Raw genomic sequence first — 25,973 nt, 5'->3', positions numbered from 1 at the left:
TGTAGTTTGAACTGTCTGTGAACTTCTGACTGCCAAGGTTTTTATAAAAACAATGCCCACCACCTCACGGCTCTTTGTTTACACTGCATTTTGGGCACACTTGTTCATTCCAATGTTCTCATGCCCATTCAAAGGACATGTGTGGGAATGCGCACAACTAAAGGGGAAATGCTTTAGTTGCATGCCTGCTGAGGGGATTGAAAAATTAATTAAATTACCGTCCCCTGGGCAATTGGCACGTTTCTCCTGGTGCTGTCGATGACCAGTGAGAGTATGGCCCAACCTCAAGGTGAAAGAAAGAAGTAAATTGCGTTGCATATTACTCTGCTATAAAGCATATTCTGGAAGTGCCCAACAAAGTTTACAGATAACTTTGCTTTGAGAAATTTACTGTGTATAACAGAACCACTGCTGCTCTACTGATGTTGAGTCCTCCTTGGCACCAGCTCCTCGTCGGCAATGCTGCTCCCTCATATTGAATTGTTTTGCAAATACGTCATTCATGAAAGAGACCATGTGTAAGAGAAGCTATATAATTAGGCCAATCAGAACAACTGTGCCATTTAGCATTAATAAGTAAATGTGTAGGTGAGGTTACTCTGGGTCTTTTTGGAGGACCTCAACAGTGAGTGTTCATCCGGTATGTAGATTTGTATACACTCAACATTTGCATTGAAAACATTTGCATGCCTCAGTTTGAGGAGAAGAGCATTCACCTGGGCTGTTCTGACTCACCCTGGCTAATTGGTGGAACCCTCTTTGTGTGTGTGTGCGTGCGTGCGTGCGTGCGTGTGTGTGTGCGTGCGTGCGTTCTTAGTTACAGCGTGCACCCATCCTAACACGTCTGGTCCTGCAACTGCAGCAGAGCTAATTTTAGCCCAGGATGTGTGTACGCCTCAGTTCCCCTAGCCCAGCCTATAGGAGATGAAGAGAGGATGAGGGAGATGGAGTAACCAATTTTTCACTGTCTTTCTCTCTTTCATTATCTGCACCTATACTTTTTTCATTGTCTTTTCTCTTTTACTATTATTAACTGTAGTATATTTGTGTGCCTATAGAGTATTTTTGCATGTTTCTGTCCACGTGTCCTAAGGGCACCATTGATCTGCACAGGAACATATTGACTTCAGTTACTGTTGCCTGCCTGTTTGTGACCTTTACTCACTGAAGTCCTTGTTCTCAGTTGGTGTCTCACTGAGGTGTGTGTGTGCCTGTCTGCTTCGCTATCTCTATACCTGCGTATCATTCTGAATAGAAAACCATGCAATAGGGTTTTTTCCAGTGTTGTATCTGCTATAAATAAACTCCATTCTATTTGTGTGCTGACAGCCAACTACTCCACTGCTGAGTTGGTTCTTCTTACGATTCAGAGAGGCACAGGGATGAAGATTACAGCAGTTTAGTTCACTGTGGTTAGGTATTAGAGCTAATCCCTTTACCTAGGGAAAGTGTCTGGGTAAAAGTGTGTGTGTGTGTGTGTGTGTGTGTGTGTGTGTGTGTGTGTGTGTGTGTGTGTGTGTGTGTGTGTGTGTGTGTGTGTGTGTGTGTGTGTGTGTGTGTGCGCACCTGCGTGTGCTTGGAATGATTTATGACAAAGCATTTCAAGAATTGCATTGATTACACAGACAGGGGATCATGTCATTGATTAATCCTGTCTTTCTTGTGTGAGTATATCATACCTGCGTGGATATAAATATGAATAGTTATTTGTAAAATAAATCCTTCAAGAACCTCACAATAATTTGCTAGGAAAGTAAACATATGAATATATTCAATAGGTAAGATCCATGTATATGTTGGAATATTGGCTTCATCATGTGCCAGGTGCCATCAAATTTGGGTTTTTAATACCCAAAATTTTCTCTGCACCCCAGGGCCTCCCTGCTGGCTACTTTTTCATATTGTCTAGCTGCTCCATATATTTTTGGAAAGACAGTGGTCGTGAACCTGCCCCATATTGTTATAAACCTTACTTTGCCCAGTCATATAGTCTTAACTTAAGTGAAAAGTACAACATATTTAAACTACACAATATTTGCATTGAATCCCTGTGACCTAGTGCCCTGAGCTTCTTTTTGAGGAAGTTAAAAGCAAAGGAAACCAAAAAACACCAAAGTGTCACCCTGTCATTGTTCGATATTTACTTTTTCATGGTCACATTGGCCAAACTTAAAGGAAAAGTAGTGGTGCAAACAGAACAGGGACAAACCTTACTCAAGTTCAATAATTCATGGCTAACTAAGTTAAGCTGACCTTGAAAAATCTCCGGTGTTGGATCGTTGAAACCAGGCCCTGCTCATTTAGGACAGACACAAACACACACACAGCCATTTGAACTCTGTCTTTTGTTATGTTTTTTTCATTCCTTGATGCAAATCATCTGCTCATTTTGGCATTTGTCACTATCGCAAAGAGCATAGTTTTGAATTTCATCACAATAGTTGTGTTTTCTTCTTTGACTTCCATGATATTTAACTTTTGAGAATCTCCCCATCAGCAACAGAAAGATCTTTGCAGTACTATCAGGTGTTCATGGCGCCTTATGCCAAAAGACAGGGACTGTGCCAGTCTGTTGAATGTTGACAAGCTCCTTGAACCACTATGACCTCACTGATGCCCTCGCCTCTGAGAAACAGGTCCCACTTTCCTCGCTCATAGTAGTAGAGTTTATAGGCAGTGAAATTATCACTGATCAAGCTGCAGAGAACACACTCACTACAGAGATAAAGAAAGCTTTGAGTGATGACTTGCTAGAAGTGAAATACACAGAGAAGGTGGAACAAGTGCTGCGCACATCCTGCTTTGGATGGCCAATTTATGAAAATCTTTTGTAAAAACCGGGATGACAATGTTGATGTGAGCTCTAATATCCCAGGTAGTACCTCTATCTTGACAGGCTTAATTACCCATACCTCCTATTTAAAATCAGTTTTTCCAAGTGAATGTTTGTGACACATTTGAAGAAATCCCTTTAGGTGTTCCTGACTGAATTACAGCGCCAGAGGCATACAAAGTGACACCACATAATCTGGCCCTGCTAAAACTAACCAAGCTTAGATATCACTAGATGCCCTTCATTGTAAAAAGAGTTTTCAGAATTAGATTTTAAGCAATAACAAACCTAAAACAAATGCTAAGTATCCCTCAAGTCTTCAAGTAACACATTTTTTGTGAGAATCTTCTCACTCCTCTTGATGGATGATGTGAACCCTAAACCCTAAACGCAGTTCAGATACCCGTGTAGTTCATGTGGTAGAGAAATGATTGTTTATTTCGTTTTGATCACACAGTAACAACAGCATTGCTCAGCAATGTTTAAGGTTGTCCGTGACTGCAACTCTGAAGCAATTATATTCAGTAGCCAGAACAAAGTGGACAAAACTGGCATGGGAAAATGTGAAATTGTAGCCCCCTACAAAAGCAACCTCAGTGTTGAGTGATTAATTTATCTTTGCTAACACAGGATGGTTTCTAATGTAGCTCATAACAGGAACAGATTAACTATTAAAATCTTTAGGTCTATCACCCCTTCCCTGCGCTTGGTGCAGTAGTGGTAACTTGGTTCTCTGTAACCTTGAGTTTGTTTAAACTGATTTAATGAGTCACATGCTCACAGATGATTGTATGTGTGAGTCCTCTGTCTGTACTGAATGATGAGCATTGTGAGGTGCTTGGGGATACCTGCATTCAGTAGCCAGTAGAGCCACTAAGGGGTTATATTGTTGGCATACATCGGTCGGTTTTACATTGACCATATTGTGAATAATGTGTCACCTGTAGGAAATACTTTCTTTTAGAGGCGTAATCAGTGTACTTGACAGCCAGTGTCTACTTTAAGAAGGTTGTATATGCTGACCGTAAGGTAAACACACGGTACACCGAACAGCAATGTAGGATTTGCATACGAGTATGCGACTTGATTAGCATGCTTGTAGTGTTTGTTTGAGGGGTTGCACAGCATGGTGATTAGCATGCTGCAGCTGTTGTTGGCTTTGTATGTCCTGGCAGCTGTTGGCAAAGGACATGATCAGCTGAGACTGTCCCTCAGTTAGAGTTAGGGCTGTCACTTTTTCCCCCAAATTTTTTTTCATATACATGGTGCCCAAAGGATGAATCCAGATGGCTTTTGCAATCTTGACTTTTCCCTGACTCATTTGTGCTCAATGACTGACTCAGTTTGTCATCCCAAAACTTTTTTTTTTAGAGCCATCATCAGGCAAAAATGTCACTCTGCCAGTATTTTGGCTCACAACGAACTAATGACAGTCTTATCAAGCTCAGCTGTAAGTTTTGTTTAGTGCTAATTAGCAAATGTCAATATGCCAGTATTCTAAACTAAGATGCTGAACATGAACATAAACAGTATATCTGCTTAACATCAGTATATTGATATCATTATTAAAGCAATATTTCTTATACAGAAACAGACTCTCTAACTATGTTATACAGCACTTTAGAGATGTGTAGTTGAGGTAAAATTGTGATGATAAACATTTATTACCGGCTTAGATATTCATGAACATTTGTTTTTGTTGAGTGTAGAAGCCTTGCCATTACCTGACTTCAAATTCAGAAAGAAACACATTATGTGTTAACTCCTATATCTTGAAACTCACTGCACAATATACACTCAGTGTCTCTGTTTCAACCTTGTGGGCCGTTTAGCAGCATATCTAACAATGTCATTGTGATTTGGGGTTTGAAGTGCCGTAAACAGGATGGGTTGGCTCTCTCCTAGTCCCTTGTGAGGCCCGCCACGGGACAATGAGCAGATCGTGCATTGAGGAAGAGCGACTCTTGAAGGAAAGTTTGCTTACTGTCATTTGCCAGGTCTCATTAGGTGTATGACATATTTAGCCAATAGTGGCGGCTGGCTGGAGAGTACAGTTGTTACTACACGCAAACACTGGGAAGAGATGGGTGCAGAGTGCTAAGGAATTACACTTTATGGATTGTCGTTATCATGATGGATTGTGACCTCTTACTTCATATTTTTCATTCCTGTTAACCAGCTGTTTTTCTTATTCTTACTGTAGTTTTTTTATTAATACTGCAGCTTCTGGGTTGGATCTGTGTAATGGGGAAGCTCTACCCCTTTGATTATAGGTTAAGTTAAAAGCTCTTAGAGCAACACTGGAATGGCTGAATCGAAGGAAATGAACTTTTGTCCCTTACAGTTCAGATATTTTGTCTTGTACCATATAATTTGAAGCACAAATAATCTACTGTCACAATACAAAGAGCAGTCCAGTGCAGTTTGAATAATGTTGGTGTCTTTTATTTGACTGGTATTCTCTGAGAAGTCTGCAGATGCTTTATGGCTTCAGATACTACTGACTGAATGATATATTAATAATATGGAATACATGTATTAGAAAAAGTATGGGAGGGGGTTATGAATAAGTAGTAATAAATGTGTTTGCTTATTTAACATTATTTTCTATGCAGTTGTGACAACATATCTGGATTTTTCTGGATTTTCTGGGAAATCAATCAAGGAACAATTAAGGATTTACTAATAATAAAATAACAAAATGTTGTATCGGTTTTCTGCTAACCCAATGGTATTTCATTACACTGATGCAAAAACATATAAAAATCCAATATTGCCATCAGACAGCCAGATTCGACTAAGCCTAATGTACCCAGAGAGCCAACATAAAAACTTGGTGAAAAAATATCCTTGTTTTTATTGACTCACTGTATATTTCATGATGTCGCCACTAGAGTAAGACTGACTGAAAAATCTATCATGAAGACTGAATGAGATGCAGTGGATACCAAAATGAGTTTGATCCCATTTAATGGAGATTCAATGTCCTATCATGTTCTAAAGAATTTGAAACATTTCCCTTTCAAACGTTATCTTTATTTTATGTTTACTGGATTTGATGAGTCACATAATGAGCTTTATCAGGCAAAGTCAAATAAACAGCTTTTAATTGATATAGAGTATGTAGATCATTCTAGACTGATGGGATTTCTGCATGGTCATTTCCTTGACTCTTTGTGATAAAGCATGAATGTGAGGGTCCTTCAGATAAACACAAGGCTCTGTTGAAAATACTTGACATCAAATGCCGTGCTTAGTGATGTGGCACCGTCTGCTTCTCAGGGACATGCAGCAGTGCAGAGCGACCTCTCCACAGTGACTTCTTGTGTGTCACTGAAGCCTTGATTTATTCTGCCAGATACAGCAAATATGATGGGTGTGGATCCTCAGGATGCATTTTTAGACAACAAGTTGGCCAGCTGACTGTTGCTATGCAACGATGGGGAACTTGAAAATGTATTCCTTTTGCCATGACTCAAAATAGCCTTCAAAAAGTGTTTTGTAAAAGAAAATGCATTATGAAACAAAAACTACATGTTATTTGCTTATGTTTTACATGACTGCTATAAGGCCTTCTCATGTTTTATTGTTCAGACTGCTTCTTTAGGGTGGGGGTCATGCTGTTGTAGCAACCATGTTGGTTTTTCAGTCTCCATGTTATCAGCTGCTTTGTTCATTGTCTAGACTGATTGTTTACCATGTACTGTATGTTGCTTGCTTGCCAGCAGAATTTCCTTTCTCCACCTTATAATATTCAAAAACGTTCTTTCAAATGCTGTCTCTAGTTTTTCTGTGATTCCTTTCAAAGTCACCTGACTTTAGACCTGCAACAATTAAGGGATTAATCAGTTGATGAGTAAGTTTTGTCTGCAGTGGGTCTGACTGCCATGCTGGATACGTATATGTTTACCTGCTCAAAAATTACACTCAAACCTGGCAACGTCGTGGGCTACACATGTTATATGATCGTAGTTTAACTTTGTTTGATTTCTTATGGCAGTTGTAACCATGATCATCTTACTAATAGATCATGTTTCCCTGTTGTTGCAGGTGACCCTCAGTGAGTGACAAATGTGTGACAAAGCAGAGAACCACTTTCCTCTCCCAGTGGAGATCTGAGTTCCGGGACACTGAGGTAAGTATAGGGGTTGAACAATGTGCTTTCATACTGCCTCATATTTTGTATTTTAGTGGGACATGTACAGCTGAAATATTAAAAATTATGAGACACTGTCAAAATAAGAAATGTAAAATAAGAACTTATCATATTGTTCTTCCCACCATAGTTCACATATGTCACATGTTATTATTCTGATATCTTATTAAGCTAATTAATAGGTTTAAATAAATTATCAAAGAAACTGTTTTGACATTTTTAGGGTCTCAAATTACATTTATTGAGGACTGAAAAAAGTTCTTAAAAAGCATTCAATTTGATTTTAAAAAGCATGCAAGACCCCTGGTTTATATAATCTGATTAATTTGACATTACCAGTTATGTAAAATGTTACTCTGGCAATCTGTTACTTATCAACCTGACTTATGATTCCAGAAACCGCACATGGAATCGAAATGTGAGCTGTTGACAGCTTTTGACAATCCTTCCCCTGGTGATTTGATTGATAGATTGTTTTCCATTTAATGTTGCAGTGACAGTTTTTAGTTGAGTTTTGCACTTGGCAGGTTTCTGTTATCCAGCACAGGTTGGGGGGTTTTCTGTGTGGTGGTTTTTTTAAGGTTTTATATTTAATTCAGGCAATTAAACCAATAAAGCAACAAAACAATACACAAGGAGTGCTCACCTAAAGCATTATAGTGCTACAGACCTATAGACAAAAGCAAGAAATTTTAACATTTTTTCTGAGAGCAAAATAATCTTAATATTTTATTTGTAAAGGACATGTCTTGTGGTGAATATTTGCCATTGCCTGAAAGTCGCTTGACTACCGTTCCCATGGTAACTGATAAGCCTGCCCTGCCAATGGTGAATTTCACTTCAGTAAGTCTTTGACAGTTTGACAAGCCAGGAGAAATGAATGAGTCAGCCTTTCACGAAGAGCTGAACAAGCTTACTAAGTGGAGCCTTTCAATTCACACAGATTGAAAGTGTGTGCTCACACAGAAAGATTTAACTCGTTCAAATTGTCATTTCCTTGGAGCTGAGACTGTGATCTCTGTCTTCTTGTGCCCAACAGCAAATCAGATATCTTGCTCCTCAAAGTCAGTTTTGAAAATTTTCAGGCTCATCATCATTTATGCAGTCATGTATTATATTATGAGTCTGGATGGAAATTGATGTAAACTGGAACTTGACTGTTTTGTGGAGACAGAAAACAGCACAAAGGTAATTCTGGTTTTTAAAATGCCAGTGTCACATTTTATGACAACTGATCAAAATACGTAGAACCTGTAAGGCCTTAGTGCTTGTGCAGATTTCTTCGCTATTGATGTTTTGGGTGTGTAAGGATGATTACGTAGGGGTGTATCAACACTATGCTGTACTGTGGGAGAGACCTTTAGCACTGTACACATGTACAGAGTTAAAACATTGTTTGGTGCTTTCAAAATGGAACAGTGTGTGAATGCTTCATAAGCAGCGATTGCTAAATCTGACTAAGTCTAGAGTGTGCATATTTCCACACAGCTTTATACTCTTGAGAGTTTAATGTGCCTTTACTTCTTCACTCCTTAAATAGCTGTCTGTGTGATCTTCATGGTCAGGGTTCACTTCTGTTAACTTGCACATGTCAAAAAAGTTAAGCAAGGACACTGACCCAGATACAACAGCAGTCATGTACAACACTCTTCTGTCACATGGTGCGAGCTGTGGGAGCACATATTTGCGCCAAAGAGAGGAGAGCAACTAAGAGCAAGGAGTGGATTGGTCAGATCATAGATTTTGACATAACACATGATGACTGCATTACAGTGTGAAGGCTTATAGTGATGAAACAGCTCATCGTTCATCATTTAACATGGGTTATTTTTTAGTCCCTTAATTTCTGACAAGCAATCTTTGCAGTCACATCCATCAGATTTTATAAAAATGACAGAGAATTGTGTTTTTCTGTGTGCTGGCTGAAGGAAAATTCCTTACAGTCAGTTTTGCAGAGGCCTTAGCTTGAAATGTTAAGTGGGATTCCACTTTGAATATATTGAGTTAGTCCAAATCCATAATCCCATCAAGTCAAAACCAAAACATCATACATAGTTTTCCCTTCAGGCCCCAGTGCTGTTGTATTTAAACACAGGTGACTGAAGTAACACAGCAAACTCATGTCACTTTAAAAGAGTTTTTACAATGGTACAATGTCCTTCAAGCATGTCCTTATATGAGGCATGGAACATGTTTAGGTTAGATGTTCTGTTAATTGTCTGCTTTTACTGTCCGAAACACTCAACTGAGACAATGACTCATTCACCACATGGTGCGTTGAGGTGTGAGTCAGGGTTTCTATTTATCTGAAGCCGTGTATAGGCCAGCTGTGTGTACATGCTTTCTGAAAAAGCTGGTTGTAAATTCTAGCTCAGGGTTGGTTGCATTGTCATTCAATACTTTTTGTTCATGTTGACTTTTTAAGCTTTTCATTGAGTTGCGATAGATAAGAACAGATTTTCCTCAGCTCTGTGGCCTACATAGAGCTGTTTGTTGCTTTTATCCTCTGCTCTTGGCTTCCCTTAAGGTTATTAATGGAGGCTCAGTCATGATAGTGTTTGGTGAAGGATTTTATTGTCAAACATGCAGGATGAGCTGCTATGGTGCGTTGCAGCGTACATCTACAGTACCTTTAAATAGGAGTTGCTTGTCCCATTCTGGCTACAGCTCACTGAGTCTCTTGCAGAATCAACTACTCCCCCCAACATAAACACACACACACACACGTGCAAACACACTTTTCTCTCACGCTGAGGCGCATGTCTTTGTTCATGGCAAATCTTCTATGGGATAATTAATGAGAATATATTTTCCATTAGATGAGGAGAACTTGTTATTTTGTGCAGTTTGCTGAAGTTAATTTTAGCTGCTAGATACAGAGAACAGGGCCAAGGATAACAGTGTGCTTGCAGCCCCAGATCATAATACGTTTAAAAAAAAAACTTAAGACTGCCTTATCTTGTATCTCATCTCTCTTGATACATTATGAATATGAAAACTGGCTATTGGCCCTTTCGATATACATGTATATGCGCTCGATCAGTCACGAGTCATTCTCAGCTATCGATCATGATGTATCACCCCACACCATGATGTTTTTATAGCATCAAATAACTCATTAAAACCAAACAGGAAAAATGAGCACTTGAACAAAGATCAGTTATTGGAACTATCTTTAATGAACTTTAATGAAAGAAACAAATCTTTGAGAAAAATGTATTTTATGATGGACTTGTACATGTTGTTGTCAAGGTTTCTATGTTCCCTGCTCTCCTTTTCATTCACTATATCTCCATCTCCCATCTCTGTGTTCACGGTGCAGGCAGCCGGTGGGGGTCTCTGAGGAAGATGCTGGGTTCAGAGCGCGGTGTTGTCGAAGAATGGCTCTCAGAATTCAAGGTAAAGGCTCTTCTCTGTTCTCCTTCATGACTCATGTCAGTGAAATGTGTTCCTGGAGGTTGTTTTTTTTTTTTCACCAGATAAAACACTTGCTTAATGACTACTGTCCTCTTTAATATTTCAGTCCTCTTCTAAATCATGATTAAAAAGTTTGTGAATGTATAAGTGTGAACTGTGGCCATTTCAGGACAGTTACGACTATTGGTCAGCTCTGCTTTCATCAGTTGTTTGTACTTTGTCAATGTTCGAGGTCAAGCTAAAGCATTTATTTGTCTTTGGTCGTCTCACAAGTAGATGTACTTTATTTTATGCCATCTTACTATTTTCTGAATCAAAGTCTCCATCATGCTTAAAGTAAAAGTATTTTTTTCTTGCAGGTATGTCAAGTGTAGTATTTGCACACTGTGTATGTTGCACACAACCAATATGAAGGTCTGTGTATAGCACTCCTGTCAAGTTCTAATCACGAAGGAAACTGACAGAAAGCAGAAATGTTGATTCTGTTTCATTTATTCATAACAGAAACTTAAACATGGAGAAACGATTACTGGTTTCCTGCTGTTATTTACTTTAACCCAACTACAGTTGCTAAATGCAAAAAATAAATCTGTGTGGATTTTACAAGGCTGATTTATCAATTAATAAATCAAATATAGATTTCATCTCAGGTAACTGTTATTGGTTATATTAACACTACGGACAGAGTCCATCTTAGTAATTCAAAGCCTTAAGTGAGTTACCTGAGCTCTGTACAAAGACATGTGAAACGCACAATCATGTTAAGTACTTGAGTGTAGGTTGATGGAAGGATACACGTTAAAATTACACATATTAATAGTTCCTCTTCAGAGAAACACTAGCTTGTCTGTTCATAGTTCTGGTGCATTATATTTTTTAATACATTTTACTCATGGTGAAATACAGTACAGCTAAAGTGCATGATGCAGCTGCTTTTTCCACTATATTTATGTATAGTGTCTATTTTTAACTGAAGAGATTGAATCTCTGAAACATAAAAAATAACCTTATTATTACAATTAAAATAAATGTAAGGTCACAGCATGCAAATTTTAACATGAATATATTGTACATGTGGACGCTCCAGTCTCCTCATTTCTGAAACGTGGAGACTGGACACCAGAACCCAACGCTTCATCCGGTGGACATCTGAGTTAAACACAGTCACACTAATGAAAGCTGACTTGTGCCCAGAGTCTGAGATGTCCTGAAATTGCCAGAGAACATCAAGTATTTAAAAATCATCTGTGTGAGATGGAGATGAGGGGAGTGCAAAAGAAACTTGAGCCACGTAGAGGAAATGCAGGTGGTGCATAGTGCATTAGAGGCAGTGGCAGAAAACAAAACTGAAAGAGAGAAAGAAGTGAGTATTATGAATAGTGAGGGAAATAGATTGGTATGACTCATGGCACATTGTGTTCTGTTCACAGAATGACCACGCTGAGGCTGTGCTGCGAGTGTATCTGACTTCTGTCATCTGCACACAAATACAAAAGCCGTGACCATTTTAGGATTTCACCTCAGGATATTTGATACAGTCAGATATCATCACTGTGTGATACTCTGTGGCTTCTAAAAGTTATTTTGCAATGCTTTTTAATGAGCGTATCCACTTTCATATAGTCTGCCTTATTGACTTTCCCCCCCACCTTCCCTAGAATGCTTTTCACTCTGAAGAAGCCTTTTTAAACAGTAGTTTGAGAGTCAAAGTAAAAGCAGATGACAAATGTCTATTTATCTCCTCTGGATTGTTGACACTGCTTAAATGCCCTGCAAACTCTCACAGATATTTTCTGCTTCACTGGTGAAGTTTTGTTTCAATCTACAGAAACAATCATTGCAGATTTGTTATAAGTTGAAGTGAAACCTGGTGATGTTTTTAATTTCTAAAAAAATCCCCCTGCATTTAAACTTCTCTGGGTCTGAACTGAAAGTATGTCGCTATCAGTGTTTTTACCTTTTTCTTCATTTGTGGTTAGTTTTAAAAAAAAAATTAATATTACAAGGGGAAATTATGCATCGACCTTATGTATCATCATTCTCAGCAAACCTTTTCTTCTCCTTTCAGTCCTTACCAGAAACCCACATCCCCAGCTACGCCGGCAGCCTTCACTTAAAGAAGTCCCTGGTGCCAGCTCTCTACAGAGTCATCCAGGACCCCAACAATGAGGTGATACACAGAGAACACACACACAGACCCAAATATGGCTGATTTTAGCTCGAGGAAATGTGTTGCTTGTGACTCACATGACGTAGCCTCAGTTGGCAGTGAGCAAGAAACCGGCACACAGCTGTGTCCACAAGGTACATGTGCACAGAGAAAATACAAGCACGCAGCGCTCTGGAAAGAGTGTGATGGACAGGCACAGTTGCAGCGACAGCCACTTTACCTGCAAGATGGCACACAGTGTTCCTCATAATCTCTCATGCATGTATACACACACAGAGCACTCTGACAGACTGGAACTTCTGCTGCCCACCCTGGTTAAGCTACGTGCATACTCAGAGATACATCCACAGATATTTTATATAATCTGAGGTTATTATTAGTAATACTGCAACACACAAGCACCAGAAAATACTCTTTCAAAGGAACTTATGACACAGTTTTCCAGCATAGGCTTGAGGCACAGGACTTTAATTTCACTCTAATGATGCAGTTGGTGCCTCCAATTCTCTTCTCCCCTATATTACTCACTCATTCATGGTCGAATTTGGGTGTCAAGCAACCAGGGATATAAATTCCATTAGTGTTGTCAATCTGGCTGCACAAGCCCATTAATGATTGGACAAGCGATCCTGTGTGTGTGTGTGTGTGTGTGTGTGTGTGTGTGTGTGTGTGTGTGTGTGTGTGTGTGTGTGTGTGTGTGTGTGTGTGTGTGTGTGTGTGACGCTGATTACATGGAGGATCAAATGTCTTGCCAAGTTCATTAAATGAGTTGCCGCTTATTTCAGGGTCAACCACAGTACAACACACAATCCAGAGTACTGCTGTGCGGGCACTCACTTCACTGACCCCTGCACAGTATAAACACACTGGCTCAGCCGGCTCCACTGAGGCTACATTTGAGCAGACTTTCATTGTCGTGATTTATCCCCTCTGCTCCTGCGCACCTCCCACTACTGAGCAGCAGAAAAGCTTTCTTCCCTACAGTCCGCCCGCCCCGTTATAATCAGGATGACATCCATTCATGCTTTGAAATGAGAGCTGTGAAGCAGAGATACTGTCTGAGGTTTCTCGCTACAACAGGTTCCCTCTGAGACTTAAAGTTTTGCAAATGAGTGAAAACAAGATTCTTTCTGAGAATCATATCTTTTTTTTTTATGACCATAGGCATATATTTATGTTAATTCGATCAATTTGAAATAAATGGCTTTACTTAAGGTGATCATAGAGACTTTTTAATTTTCAAATTTCTCCAGGCACTTCCTGTCTCATTACAAAGACATGCAGCTTGGTGATAGACTTTAAATTGTCTGTAGATGTGAATGTGAGCATGACTGGTTGTGTGTCTCTGTATTTCGTCCCTAGATGACTCTTCTTGCCCAATGTCAGCTGGCTTTGGATCCAGCCCCACCATAGTGTGTACTCTTGTACGATGTCAGACCTGTGCTAATTTGCATTCATGCGTTTCCTCCTCCTAACCAGCTGCTGGAGCCGGTGTGCCACCAGCTGTTTGAGCTGTACCGGAGCTCTGAAGACCGCCTGCGACGCTTCACTCTGCAGTTCCTGCCTGAGCTGGTGTGGGTATATCTGCGGGTCACGGCCAGCAGGGATCGTCAGAGCAATGGCTGCATTGAGGCGCTCCTCTTGGGCATCTATAACCTGGTGGGGACATGACCTTTTAGAAGACATAGTTTTTTCTCCGTGAATATTAAATATGCTAGCTATGACATATGTTTTTTGTGCCAGTTTGTATCTATTTTAGGAGGGAGAGTAGTCACAGAGCTGCAGAAAACCAAAAAGGCCTAGAATAAGGAAACGGGTAATATAGTCTCTATTCTAATGGACAATTGTCCCACAGAGAAACTTAGGGCCTGTTCATACCTGGTATTAATGTGTTTTCAAATGGCCAGCTCTAAATGCAGATGTTGATGCACCCAAGCCACATGGGGATTCAAATGCTCAGACCACATTTGAAGATTTGTGGGTGAATGTGTCCTGAGTCTCACTGTTGGACTGCCTACTCAACTGAAGTTCTCCATGTTAGAGGAAGTACATACTCATTGGTATTGTCACTTTAGAACTGACGTACTTAGAGCTGTCCACTTGTGATCAGATGACCAAGGTGCATGTTGATCAGGTATAAACGGAGCCAATGATTAGAATCATCCTTCAAGTAAAGTGTCTTTTAGAGAGACTTGTACAGCTTGAAAGACTGCTGTTGTTAGTACTATCATAATGGTGATGAAAGAGCAGCAGGGATGGTCACACACACTAAATCTTCCATCTGACGTTAACTCTTCAAACACAAGCCTGTTTGCTTACTGGGATGGTGTGGCTGTTTTATTGTTGTCAGTTGGCAAAGAAGGCTTATCAGCTGTTCCTATATCATTCCACCTATGATTCATGTGTACTGGTGTCATAGTTAAAGAACTGTATTCTTCCGTACGGATGAATATACAGTAGGTTGATATTATGTTGTAAGATAGAAGGAATACTTTTCTCAGAACCATAGCTAATATTTTGACAACCATGAATAGGGCTGTGTGGCTCCTGGAGTTTTAAAACTATTTAATGTGGGGGAAAAACGATTATATATTTAGACAAACACAGTTGCAGCTTTAGTGAGGTTGCTTGTCTGTTGACAAGAAAGACAATCTGCAGGGAAAAGCCCAGTTAATGGATAGATTCTATCATCAGGAAACACCCTTGGGGAAATGGGCTAAGAGCCCGAGATATCAATAGAAAGAGCTCCATGTCAGCTGGTGTGGCTAAAGGTATATCCATGCATAATTTATTCCTCCATGTCTATACCACCACCACACACACACACACACACACAGACTGTACATGCTCATAGCCTTCTCTTCTTGCCTATAGTCTTTGCCAACCAAGCCCTGATAAACAGCTTTGCTCTCAACAGTCCCATCAGATATTCAGAGATACCCTGTAGCCACTGAAGGGCAGGACAAGGCCTGAACCAATAGTACGCTGACTGTCCGGGAGAATGGCAGATAAAAGCCCTTTTGGGACCACATTTCAAAACCTAGATTATGTGATGCTTGGACATGGGAATGGATTAACAGATTTTTTTTTTTGTCTAATTCATTTACTCACAGTAGCCACACACAGCTTAGAAACAAAAACATCCTGGACACTTAGAGCAGCTCATGTTTATAAAAAAGAAAAACAGTCGCAGCTCAAGCATTATCTATTATATTGTTGTTAATGATATATATAATAAAACCTCCACCGCTGCCTTAAATTAGAGTAAAAAAGTCCCCCTCAGCAGCACATAATTGGTTCACAGAGCAAAGTAGGAATAAGAAGTACTTTCTGCCAAATGTAAAGTGCTCAGCTGTATATCTCAGTCAATGCACTGATTATTATTATTATTATTTCACTGCAGTTGTAATGCGTGGAGATAATCAGGCATTGCATTTTATAAAAATGCCATCATTCTCAGAGACGCGTTCATCTCTGTTACGTATCGCAGTGTGAAATTGGAATTGAGTGGTTAGTGCACTGGCAGTGACTTTCATCTGTCAAAGTCAATAACATGTACCAGCAGTGAGAAGGAGAGTGGATTGTAGAGCAGTTGTTTACATTATTCTGCTAAATGTTTTCACCTATCTCCACAGGAAAGTGCTAAGCCTGTTTAAGATAAATAAATAAAAATTGTAGTATAACTGGGCGTTGTGCACCAGGCCTTTTTTTCCATGTTCCCTGTATGACACAGCTTCTCTGTCTCTTCCTCACTCTCTGGTTTTGCAGGAGATTGTCGACAAAGACGGCAACAGCAAGCTCCTGTCCTTCACAATCCCATCGCTGTCCAAACCATCAATATATCATGAGGTAGGATGCCTGCCTGTCCAATCAATCAGCGTTTTCAGCACGCCTCTCTCCTCAGTGTAATCTACTATTTACTCCTCTGCCCTTTTTTATTGCTACACCTGTCTCCTCATCTGTTTCTTTCCTCCTCCTCCCTCTCCTCTTTTGACTTCTGACACCTCAGTGTCCAACGCTTCAGGAGGTCCATTTTCATTAACCTCACCCCCAGGGCTCATCCATCTAATATTTGTTAAGATGTCACTGTGTTGCCAACATCGTAACAAGCGAGGATTTTCACACTTTTTTGTGTGTACAACCAAAAGCTTCATTATAAATGTTCTTTTGTTGTTTTAAATAGAGGTAACTTCACTTTCTTAACTTTCATTCACTTTCTCAGTCACGCCAGGTTTTTGGAAACCCTCCCTTCTGACCGAATGTCAACAAAGGACAGAGTATTGACTATTTTGTTTAACTGGAATTCATTAGCGAGGTGTTTCACAGGACATGCTGACCTAGGACCATTTACCAAGGGCACAAAGAAGCAATGTCTGTTTTATTTTTAATTTTTTTCCTGCTAACTAGGCTCGGCAAAGGCTGTGCTGTGCAGTTTATTTTTATGCAGTTTGACAATGCTTAGTGGCTCCCTATGGGTGTGTGTTGGTGAGTGTTGATGAGACTACAGTGTGTGGCGTGTGCTGTGGGCGATTTATCGCTGTAATTACAAGCTTGAGAGAGTCTTCCCTTCATGCTGAGAGAATGTGGAAAGCATGGAGGCAGGAGGAGGGGTTATCGTGTGTGTGTGTGTGTGTGTGTGTGTGTGTGTGTGTGTGTGTGTGTGTGTGTGTGTGTGTGTGTGTGTGTGTGTGTGTGTGTGTGTGTGTGTGTGTGTGTGTGTGTGTGTGTGTGTGTGTGTGTGTGTGTGTGTGTGTGTGTGTGTGTGAGAGACAACAATCTTCCTAGGCTGTACTACGGTTCGGCACATCACATGGCCTTATCCCCAACCCTCCAGCATTAGCATACACTCAAGTCTCTCTTTGAATTAATCCGTCCTGCCCTCCTCCTCTGCTCAGAGTCGCCGAAGAAACTTAGAACGGAGTATCAATTCAGTAAAGAAGTGACTTTTGTTATGCACACCACCAGAATGACTTTGCCTCATGATGCATTCTCATGTGAATATAAAAACAGTTTTCATTTTAGTTCATTAAAGTGTATTACTTTTAGTCAAATTACTGCAGGTGATCCTTATGAGGCAAGGTGGCCTCCTCCACTATAAAACACTGCAGGAAACGGTTAGTATAGGTGTGCACAAGCCTTTTAATAAAGCAGAGAGACTAAAAAAGAAACGTGGATCAAGAATTTGAAAGGTAGTAGTGTGTAAATTCTAAGCTTTATGTTGCATGAAGGAATTTTTGGAAGGTACAAGGAAAACTGCAACATTAAGATTTCAGCGGCCCAGTTGCACAGTCGGCAGTTTATTGTCTAAAATCTTTCTGTTCCAGAATTTGGAAACAGATAAATGATCTGAACAGAAAGAAGTCAATTTGAAGGGTACATCATCGCACCATCCTTGCTGTAAATTTACTGTTGTGGTGCAAAAGCCAACATGGTTAACAAGTATTTGATTAACTGTGGTTTCTCTGTGTCTGTTTAGCCTTCTAGTCTGGGGTCCATAGCACTGACAGAGGGGGCTCTGTGTCAACATGACCTGATCAGAGTGGTGTACAGCGGCCTCCACCCACAGAGAGAGACCTTCACAGCGCAGAACAGGTACGGCTCCGACTCAGCCAGCTGTTAGGGGGAGTGAATAATTTGAGACCAGGCTGTGTATAAAGATGGATGACATAACTGCTCCCTTTACAGTGAACTGAAAGTGTCTTGGTCACCACCTGGTCAGCTTGGTCATAAATCCCACCTCCTCCATGTTCATGGATGGGATATTGACCTTAACAAAAAGTCAAAGTACTTACTACTAGCTTAATTTCCGGTTAGTTGGAGGAAGTGGAGACGTGTCGTCCTTCTCTATTTATGTCTGTCACAACAGAGATTAAATAGTAGATAGTTAGAGACAGTTGCTAAGTCTTGCTTTTTGGAAAAGAGGGCTGCTTCAGGCTTCAGTGAACACACGTGGCACCAACTGACTGAATCCAACTTTTGTCTTGCACATGTCATAATTTATCTCATCTTCAAGATGGTCAGAACATAACCCTCGACTGTCGCTCACCCACTCTGGCCAGATGCTACAAGCCTGAGAGCTTTTTTGGCTCTGACACGTTCTCTGCTGCTGTGGATGAATGATAATCTTGGCATAATAATGAAGCACGATGTAGTCCTGACAAATATGTCTTTCTGTCGCACTAAAAGGAGTAGAGTCACTCTTTGTACATTTGTTTGTTGGCAACGATGCACGTGCAGAAACGGACTGAACTACAAGTGCTGATAATGTAAGGGCAGAGCAGATGACGCAGGTCATCCTGTTGTCCAAAGCAACATGGCCTCGATACGGTGAACATAGAGCGCCATAAATATATTGAATAGATTTTATCTGGGCCAGGCTTCATAGTTTATCTGGAAATCCTTTTGTGTGGCTGTTGCTGAGAAAGAGTTTATGTGAAGAAAGCCTGGAGCTCCTGAGAGGTGGGAGCTCCACACACTGATGACATTTACCTCCTCCTCCGCACAGACAATTATGGCCCTTACACTTGAGGTCCCGCTCCTGGTTGTCCTTCATCAGCGTACACAAACACAAGCTCATGCACACATTCACATGCTGGAAAGCACAGAGAGATGTACAGTATTGAGATTTGTTTCAACGTCTGAAAACCAATAATTTAAAGTGGGTAGTTTAATTTTGCTCTCATTTTATTTCATTACCACATTCATCTTTTTATCAGTGGTACAGTAATTGTAATGCTGCAAATGGACCATTGAAATATTCTTTTTCCTCAAATATCTCTAAAAGAAGTACACTGCTGCATGGAAATAAAATGTCAGTCAGTTGCTGTCACATTTAAACAAGAAAGGATAAAAAAAAAACTTGAATTAACAATCGAACTGTACACAATCTTTTGACTGTTCATTTCATTGCATTGAAGTAAGGTGGCGGACACATTAGTTGTTTTATGAACAGGGTTCCCGGACTGGATGAAATGTGCACGCGAACATCTTTGCGAACCTGTGCAGAAAAGAGTTTAACAAATATTTTCTTTACTTTCTCTGTCTTTATACATTTTCTTTTTTTCTGACTGTGTTTTGCGGTTGCAGGTTTGAAGTGCTGTGTTTCCTCATGCTCTGCTACAACTCTGCTGTGGTGTACATGCCCATCTCTTCCTATCAGTCGATCTGCAGAATGAGCTCACGGTAAGAAAAACACAACATGTGAGTCGTCCCCCCCCCCATCCCTTCTGTTATTAGTGACCTCCCTCTCCCCTCATCTACCTTCATTACTTGCTCTCCTGAAATGGGGATTAAATCACCTCTTCTACCCTGTAGCCATACAGAGGGTATAGCCTCGATACTGACTGTCCTCTTCGCAGGAGGATTTGATAAGTACGATTTCATTAGAGCTCAGTGTTACAATTGGCAAAATGAAAGCACTACTGCTGGATACCTTTCTGTGTCTGTCTGTGTGTGAGATGCCCTGTTGTTAGAAGAAAGGATCAATATGGAATTCACAATATGAGGCCCTGTACTGGATCTTCAGTGTGAAGATGGTTCAGGATATGAAGACTTCCCCTCTGTTCGTGAGCAGATGAATGCCTGAGGCAAACTCTGTCTAGACAGACTGCAAACTTTGAAGGTTTCAGAGCACGAGAACTACACTCCCTCTTTGAGTTTTCAGTGTAGAACGCCCCCCATCTAATCTCACCTGACCTCAAAAATGGCTTCCCTAGCTTGCTGTTTGATGTGTTTCATCTTTTTTTTCCCAGTTTACTCAGGCAGCAACTTATCTTTAGTTGATCTTCTTCTCATCCAGGCTCCGTGACTTCCTGCACCGCTCAGAGGATTTAGCACACAGAATTTGAAATGCAAAATATCTCTAAACCTTTGTCTCAACTGCCTTGTTGGCTTTACTCACCTTAGTCATTTCCTGTGTGTGTGGTGTGTGTATTTTCCCTCCTCAGGTTGTGTGTATGTGGCTTCCCTCGGCAGCAACAGAAGCTTTGGCGGGAACCTTGCAACCGTGTGCTGCTGGACCCTGAGTTTATGGTGCAGATGCTGACTGCTGTGTATCATGCCATGTATGTATCCTTTAAAGCTGATATAAATAGTTATTACTATCAACACAGAAAGTACTGTACATACAGTCCAAAAAAAATCATCTACCTATTTACATTTTATGTTGCCTCTGCCTGAAACAATTTCATTTAAGAATTATGGAAGCCACACTTTTTGAGAACCTTCCCTAGACATTCCTGTCTCTGCAGCCAGTTCCTTGGACTTCATGGATTGGTATTTACAGGAAATTGTCAACAATGAGACTTAATATAGAAAGTGATGGGAGCATATTTGCCTTTTAAGATCATGTCCAATCAATTTAATCTACCATAGGTAAACTCCAATCAAGGTGTAAAACATTTTTATAGAGGTGCAAAAGAAATTAATTTCAATTCATAGCAAGTTGATGATTTTTGCTATAAAGCTCTGTAAAGCAGAGTGGAGCCGCAGATTGTCTGTAGGTTCATCTCTAAAAGCGACTTTCGCATCATCAAATTGATTGTCATTTATTACATTGTTCTTAATAACGAGTAACCAATTTGAAATAACTTTCATAATTTTTCTTCTGACGTGTGTACAGAGATTCTTTATGAGCTCTCACTGTTTGCCTCTGTGGGATGTCTCTAATGAGGGCAGTCTCAATTGTAGTTTGCGGTGATCTACTGCAGAAAATCTCGTAACAGCATATGCTAGCACTCTACCAAGCACAGCGGCTCCCCACTGTACTGACTGATTTCATCGGCATTGCATTGTGGGAGAACGTGATTTCATCCCGCGATGAGGTCAGTCGTTGCAAAGCTGATTACGGCTCCTCTGTGACAGCTCATCCACAGAGATGGATCCCCTGATACCGTTAAGGATTGTGTGGCAAGGAGAGTGGGAGAGAATTAGTGTGTGTGCTACCTTATTGTCTCCATTAAGGTATGCAGCACCAATCAGGAGCAGTCTGTGCCACTGTGTGTGACACAGAATAATAGCCTTTTTAGTAATCCCTACCATAGGTAACCTCATTGCCAGTTGGAGCTCTCATATTCACCCTTGGCCTGCGCAGGTGCACATGAAGGGCAAACAGCTCCGCACATGCTCAGGGACCATGGCACCTCTGAGATTTAGGTTGGCATTATGTCCCCTAATGCCACATGAAGAGAGAGAGGGTGACGTGCAGGATTTATCTGAACAAATACTGTCAAGAGACACTCCCAATTAAATGTTTTCTACCTGTATCAGGTTTGAATTATGTTTTCAGTCTTCACAACATCAGAGTCTGTGTTTCACCTGCCCCTCTATCCTTTTTTTTCTTTTCATCTTGAGTCTGAAAAACCCAGACGTTGTCCTTGGTTGCGTGATTGTTGCATGCACAGGAACAGATCAGAGAGAGTCCAACCATACACATTCTTTTCTTTCTTCATATAATTTATTTTTGTTCCTCTCATCCCTCCACAATGAAGAGAAGCTAACAACTACTTGTATCTCAGCAAAAAGATGAGTGATAAAAATATCACACGGTTTTGCATATTTCTTGCACCGGCTCTGCACATTTAACCTTAGTCCAACCTCTTTCCCTCCCTCACTGCAGCTGCAGACATTACTAGGTTACTAATAATAGTTCAGGGGGAAGTGACTCAGACATCAAGGCATCTTGTCAGACACTCCTGTTTACTCAAAAAAAAATTGCTTCACAACATGACGTCTTTGAATACCAATGTGTTTATGTGTTGAAATTGTGTTCTGTGTTGTGATTTGCAGATACAATGGAGAATGGGAGATGGGGCGGGAAGCTCTAGAGGACATTCTGTACAGAGCTCAGCTGGAGCTTTACTCCCAACCTCTCCTGGTAAGACCAATAGCATAGTGTGCATGGAGTCAATTACACACAGCACAATACATGTGGAGTCAAAAAAACAAAAGAAGAAAGAGGAATGCTTTTGATCCTCCAGGTTTTTTGCAAATCACCCCAGAATGTCAATAAAACAGTCGTCAGGCTTTAGATATTGTAATATTGTACTTGATCTGTGTTTGTATTGCTTTCAGCTGGGGAACGCTATGAAGAACTCGCTGCCAGAAAGTGCTCCCGACGAGTCGCAGGGGCGCAAGGTGCTCCAAGTGGAGGTGACGCCAACCATAAGCCGCATCTCTATCTCAGCCATCACAACTGCCTCCATACGGCGCCACCGCTGGAAAAGAGAGGGTAAGATGAAAGCCCCGGGAGAAGCAGGAAAATCTTGGAGACACTCACACAGCGAAGTGAACGAGGCCTCAATGCAGGAGAGATCTCATCAGAAGTGACAGAATAGTAGATCATTAATATAATCATCGCAAGGTAGTTTGGAAAGAAAACAAGGAGAAGGACCAGTGATCAGTTAACCTCATGAGCTGTTCCTTTGTTTTTTATAAGTAAAAGGCCACAAGACGGATCTCTTTGGTGAGAAAAAGATTTTTCTGTTGTTTGTCCTTAGCAGTGAGAAGAAAAAGTTCTTGTGTAACCCAGTCACACCATGAACATCGTCCAAATGGTGTTTTGTGTCATTTATAATATGTAGTTGTGGTCATGTGGTCTCTGTGTTGCAGTGCCTGTGCCACCCATTTTGTCTTAAGTGTTTTCTGTGCTTTGTATTTCGATTTTACAATGACTGTTTGTGGTTTAAGAGAAACTCCAAAACAAAATGGTGCCTGTAGAGTCTACTGACTCCATTTTACCCAGTAGATGGGCAATTAATGGAGCAGTTTATTTTTAATATAGAATTTCTATATTTTGTAAACTACACATTTACACACCTGCTGTGCCCATGATGAGACCCGACTCGTTTGACGCTTGCTGCCACTAAAGAAACGCGTTTCCCCGTCTGTGTTGTTGACTCCCAGATTGTTTTGACTACTCAACCGATGCAGAGTTGAGCTTCATCGTCAATCCTCCTAGCCCAGCCCACCACCACCACCACCACCACCACACTCCCTGGGACGCAGCAGCCAAAGAGGAAAGACGAGGGCGAGCTCACAGCCACCACAGCAGCAGCAGCAGCAGCATCATTCCCCCCATCACACTTGAGGGTAGGGGACAGGGGTGGATGCTCAGAGAAGAGAGGGTCTCAGGAGGAGGTGCCCACTTCCATCTGTATCCTCCCCACCCTCCTCTTCCTCCTCTTACCCCTCCTCCAAGTCGAGGGGCTTAACTCTGCACTTCCCATTTTGGCTTTTTCTTCACTTCCCCCAGAGTATACTAACTCATCCAGTTTATATGACCCTCAACCAACAACCCCTCTACTACCAGACCGCTACTGTTTTTCATCTCACAGAAGAGTGGAAGAGTCGCCTATTCTGGGTTTGAAGGAAGTGTCGCTAGTGGCCATTTTGCATGGGCCTGTAATCATGTCATATGCTGCCTCTATCCTCGTCATGCATCCTCCAGCGTCTGACTGCTAGACTGCTGCCCTTGTCACTCACTGAGCATGTTCAGTGCCCAACCTGCAGCGTAACCCTTTACTCTTGGGTTTTCTCAACCCTCCATGTCTGATAATTGGCTTATGGATTTGTTTTTTTCCATAATGTTAACCGGAAAAATATATCCGTTTTACAAACTGGCACAGAGTACCCGAACCTGTCCCTCATGATGTTTGACAGCGCCATAAGTTATGGGTCACTCAGGCCAATGGCACCCATCTGCTGCCATCATTCTGCAGAATGAGGCCTTCCTTTGTTTTTTTCTGTCCAACAGCTTTATTGTTTGCTCAGTTTGTGTTGCATTTCTTTTTCCTCCGCTCAGTGAGTGGGAACGAGCCCTTCATCCTGCATGCGCACGCCACAGCAAGTTTAGATTTTTTTTCCCCTGGATCACTAACACTTGAAAGGACCAGCCAAACAAACTCAGGAGAGTCAAACATAATTCTTGGTCCAACCTATCAAAAGGCCCGTTTTGTCTTGTTGAATGTGTGTGTCCGTTTCCATGTGTGGAATGTCGAAGATCAACTCCCATTCCCAAACTTAATGGTCAGTGTTTGTCTGGAGTACCATCCCGTCTTCTTCCCATGATCCTCACGGTTGTTTTATTGGTAGAAATCTGCCAGTCAGAGAAAAGTGATTATTTTTCAGATTTATCACCCAGCATCTGTGCACTAACTGGACTTTTTTTTTCAGAAAGAAATAACAAACAATACACTTCCTTTAATTTGGGGCTGATATTACCACACTGCTGGTTTTGCATGTTTAGTCCTGTTAACTAAGAGTGCATTTCCTTTGCGTAACAACCATTTTCACAGAGATATGTTTTTGATTGATTTTCCTTATTTCTAGGGAACCATTGACGTCTACAACAGCATCTAAGGGCTATTGTAGGTTTTATAAAAAAAATGGCATGAGAGGTTATCTAATAGAATTATACTTTGCAGTTCGATTTAACTGTAAAGAAATCCTCATCAAATTCGCTCAGTCACTATATTGTTAGAAGCATCTGGACTCTCTTTTTCCTCTCATGGTGTCTTTGAGCACAACATTAAACAATAGTTTTTGTAATGGTTCCTTCCTGACAGCTGCATTAAAACATACAAACAAACCAAATTCCAAAATTGAGGCAAAGAAAAATTGTGGATATTGAAGTGGATTAACCTCTGCAGGCGGATTTTCATAGCACACTGAAATGACTGGACACCAGTAACAAGCATTAAATAACCAAACTAGTCAAGGCTGAAACATGCAAAAACACTGGTTCAGTCCTTTTTAATTGTGGCCCTGTTTTGGACGTTTGGGATTGGGTTGGCTTGTGATGGCTTGCAGACAGGCCCCCTTTTTCAGCCTTGTGGTCTGTCAGCTCTAACTGGAGTGCTATTGATCTGATGAGGTGTAGAGACTCGCCTCAGCGGGCTCCGCAGGCCCGTCTCAGCCGGCCAAACCATGTGACTGCCGGGCCAGCGTTGTGGGAGAAAGGAGGGATGGGGCTGGAGGGGAGAGCATGTGTCTTCTCTCCATGTTATGTGCATGTCAGTCCTGGTGCTGCCTGCGGTTCCCTATCGTCCAATTTCTGCTTGTCCCAACAATGCATGACGGAGACAGACGGCTGATTCTCTGCCTCTTCTTTTAACAAGCGTTTCCCTCCATATTGTATGTCAATAACTTGATTTTTTTTTCCTAACACAGTTTATCATCTTTTTCTCTTCCAGCTTTCAAACAAAGAAGTCTTAAATGGACAAAGAATAATTAATTGTTTCGATTTCTTTATGTCGTTCCTTTACCTGTATAAATTCAACAAAGGAGTTAGGAAATGTTAATGTTTAATATTTTAAATATGCCTCTACTCACTGATCAGGCTGGTTATTGAACTCACGTGTTTGCTAAACAAACAGCCAGTCATTCTTTTAGTCAATCCA

General features: G+C 40.9%; 1 protein-coding gene across 4 annotated transcripts in view; it reads left to right on the top strand.

Annotated features, from left to right (window-relative positions):
- LOC109631359 (hyccin 2) overlaps positions 1-25,973 on the top strand; it is a 37,135-nt gene that overhangs the window by 6,120 nt on the left and 5,042 nt on the right. The window contains exons 2-12 of one of the 4 annotated variants that reach the window (XM_069532832.1): positions 6,884-6,968; positions 10,312-10,388; positions 12,475-12,576; positions 14,056-14,235; positions 16,345-16,425; positions 18,053-18,168; positions 19,663-19,758; positions 20,523-20,639; positions 22,363-22,450; positions 22,648-22,804; positions 23,479-23,664. In XM_069532832.1, the coding sequence (XP_069388933.1) occupies positions 10,338-10,388; positions 12,475-12,576; positions 14,056-14,235; positions 16,345-16,425; positions 18,053-18,168; positions 19,663-19,758; positions 20,523-20,639; positions 22,363-22,450; positions 22,648-22,804; positions 23,479-23,664 (1,174 nt within the window). In that variant the 5' untranslated portion in view covers positions 6,884-6,968; positions 10,312-10,337. Of the gene's footprint in view, positions 1-6,883; positions 6,969-10,311; positions 10,450-12,451; positions 12,577-14,055; positions 14,236-16,344; positions 16,426-18,052; positions 18,169-19,662; positions 19,759-20,522; positions 20,640-22,362; positions 22,451-22,647; positions 22,805-23,478; positions 23,713-25,973 lie in introns of all 4 variants that reach the window. The other 3 variants (XM_069532831.1, XM_020090064.2, XM_069532833.1) reach the window with 3 other exon arrangements.

Source organism: Paralichthys olivaceus, chromosome 10, assembly GCF_024713975.1.
Source record: "Paralichthys olivaceus isolate ysfri-2021 chromosome 10, ASM2471397v2, whole genome shotgun sequence".
Lineage (NCBI taxonomy): Eukaryota > Metazoa > Chordata > Actinopteri > Pleuronectiformes > Paralichthyidae > Paralichthys > Paralichthys olivaceus.
Note: the sequence above shows the minus strand (reverse complement) of the source record. Positions and strands in the feature narration are given on the sequence as shown.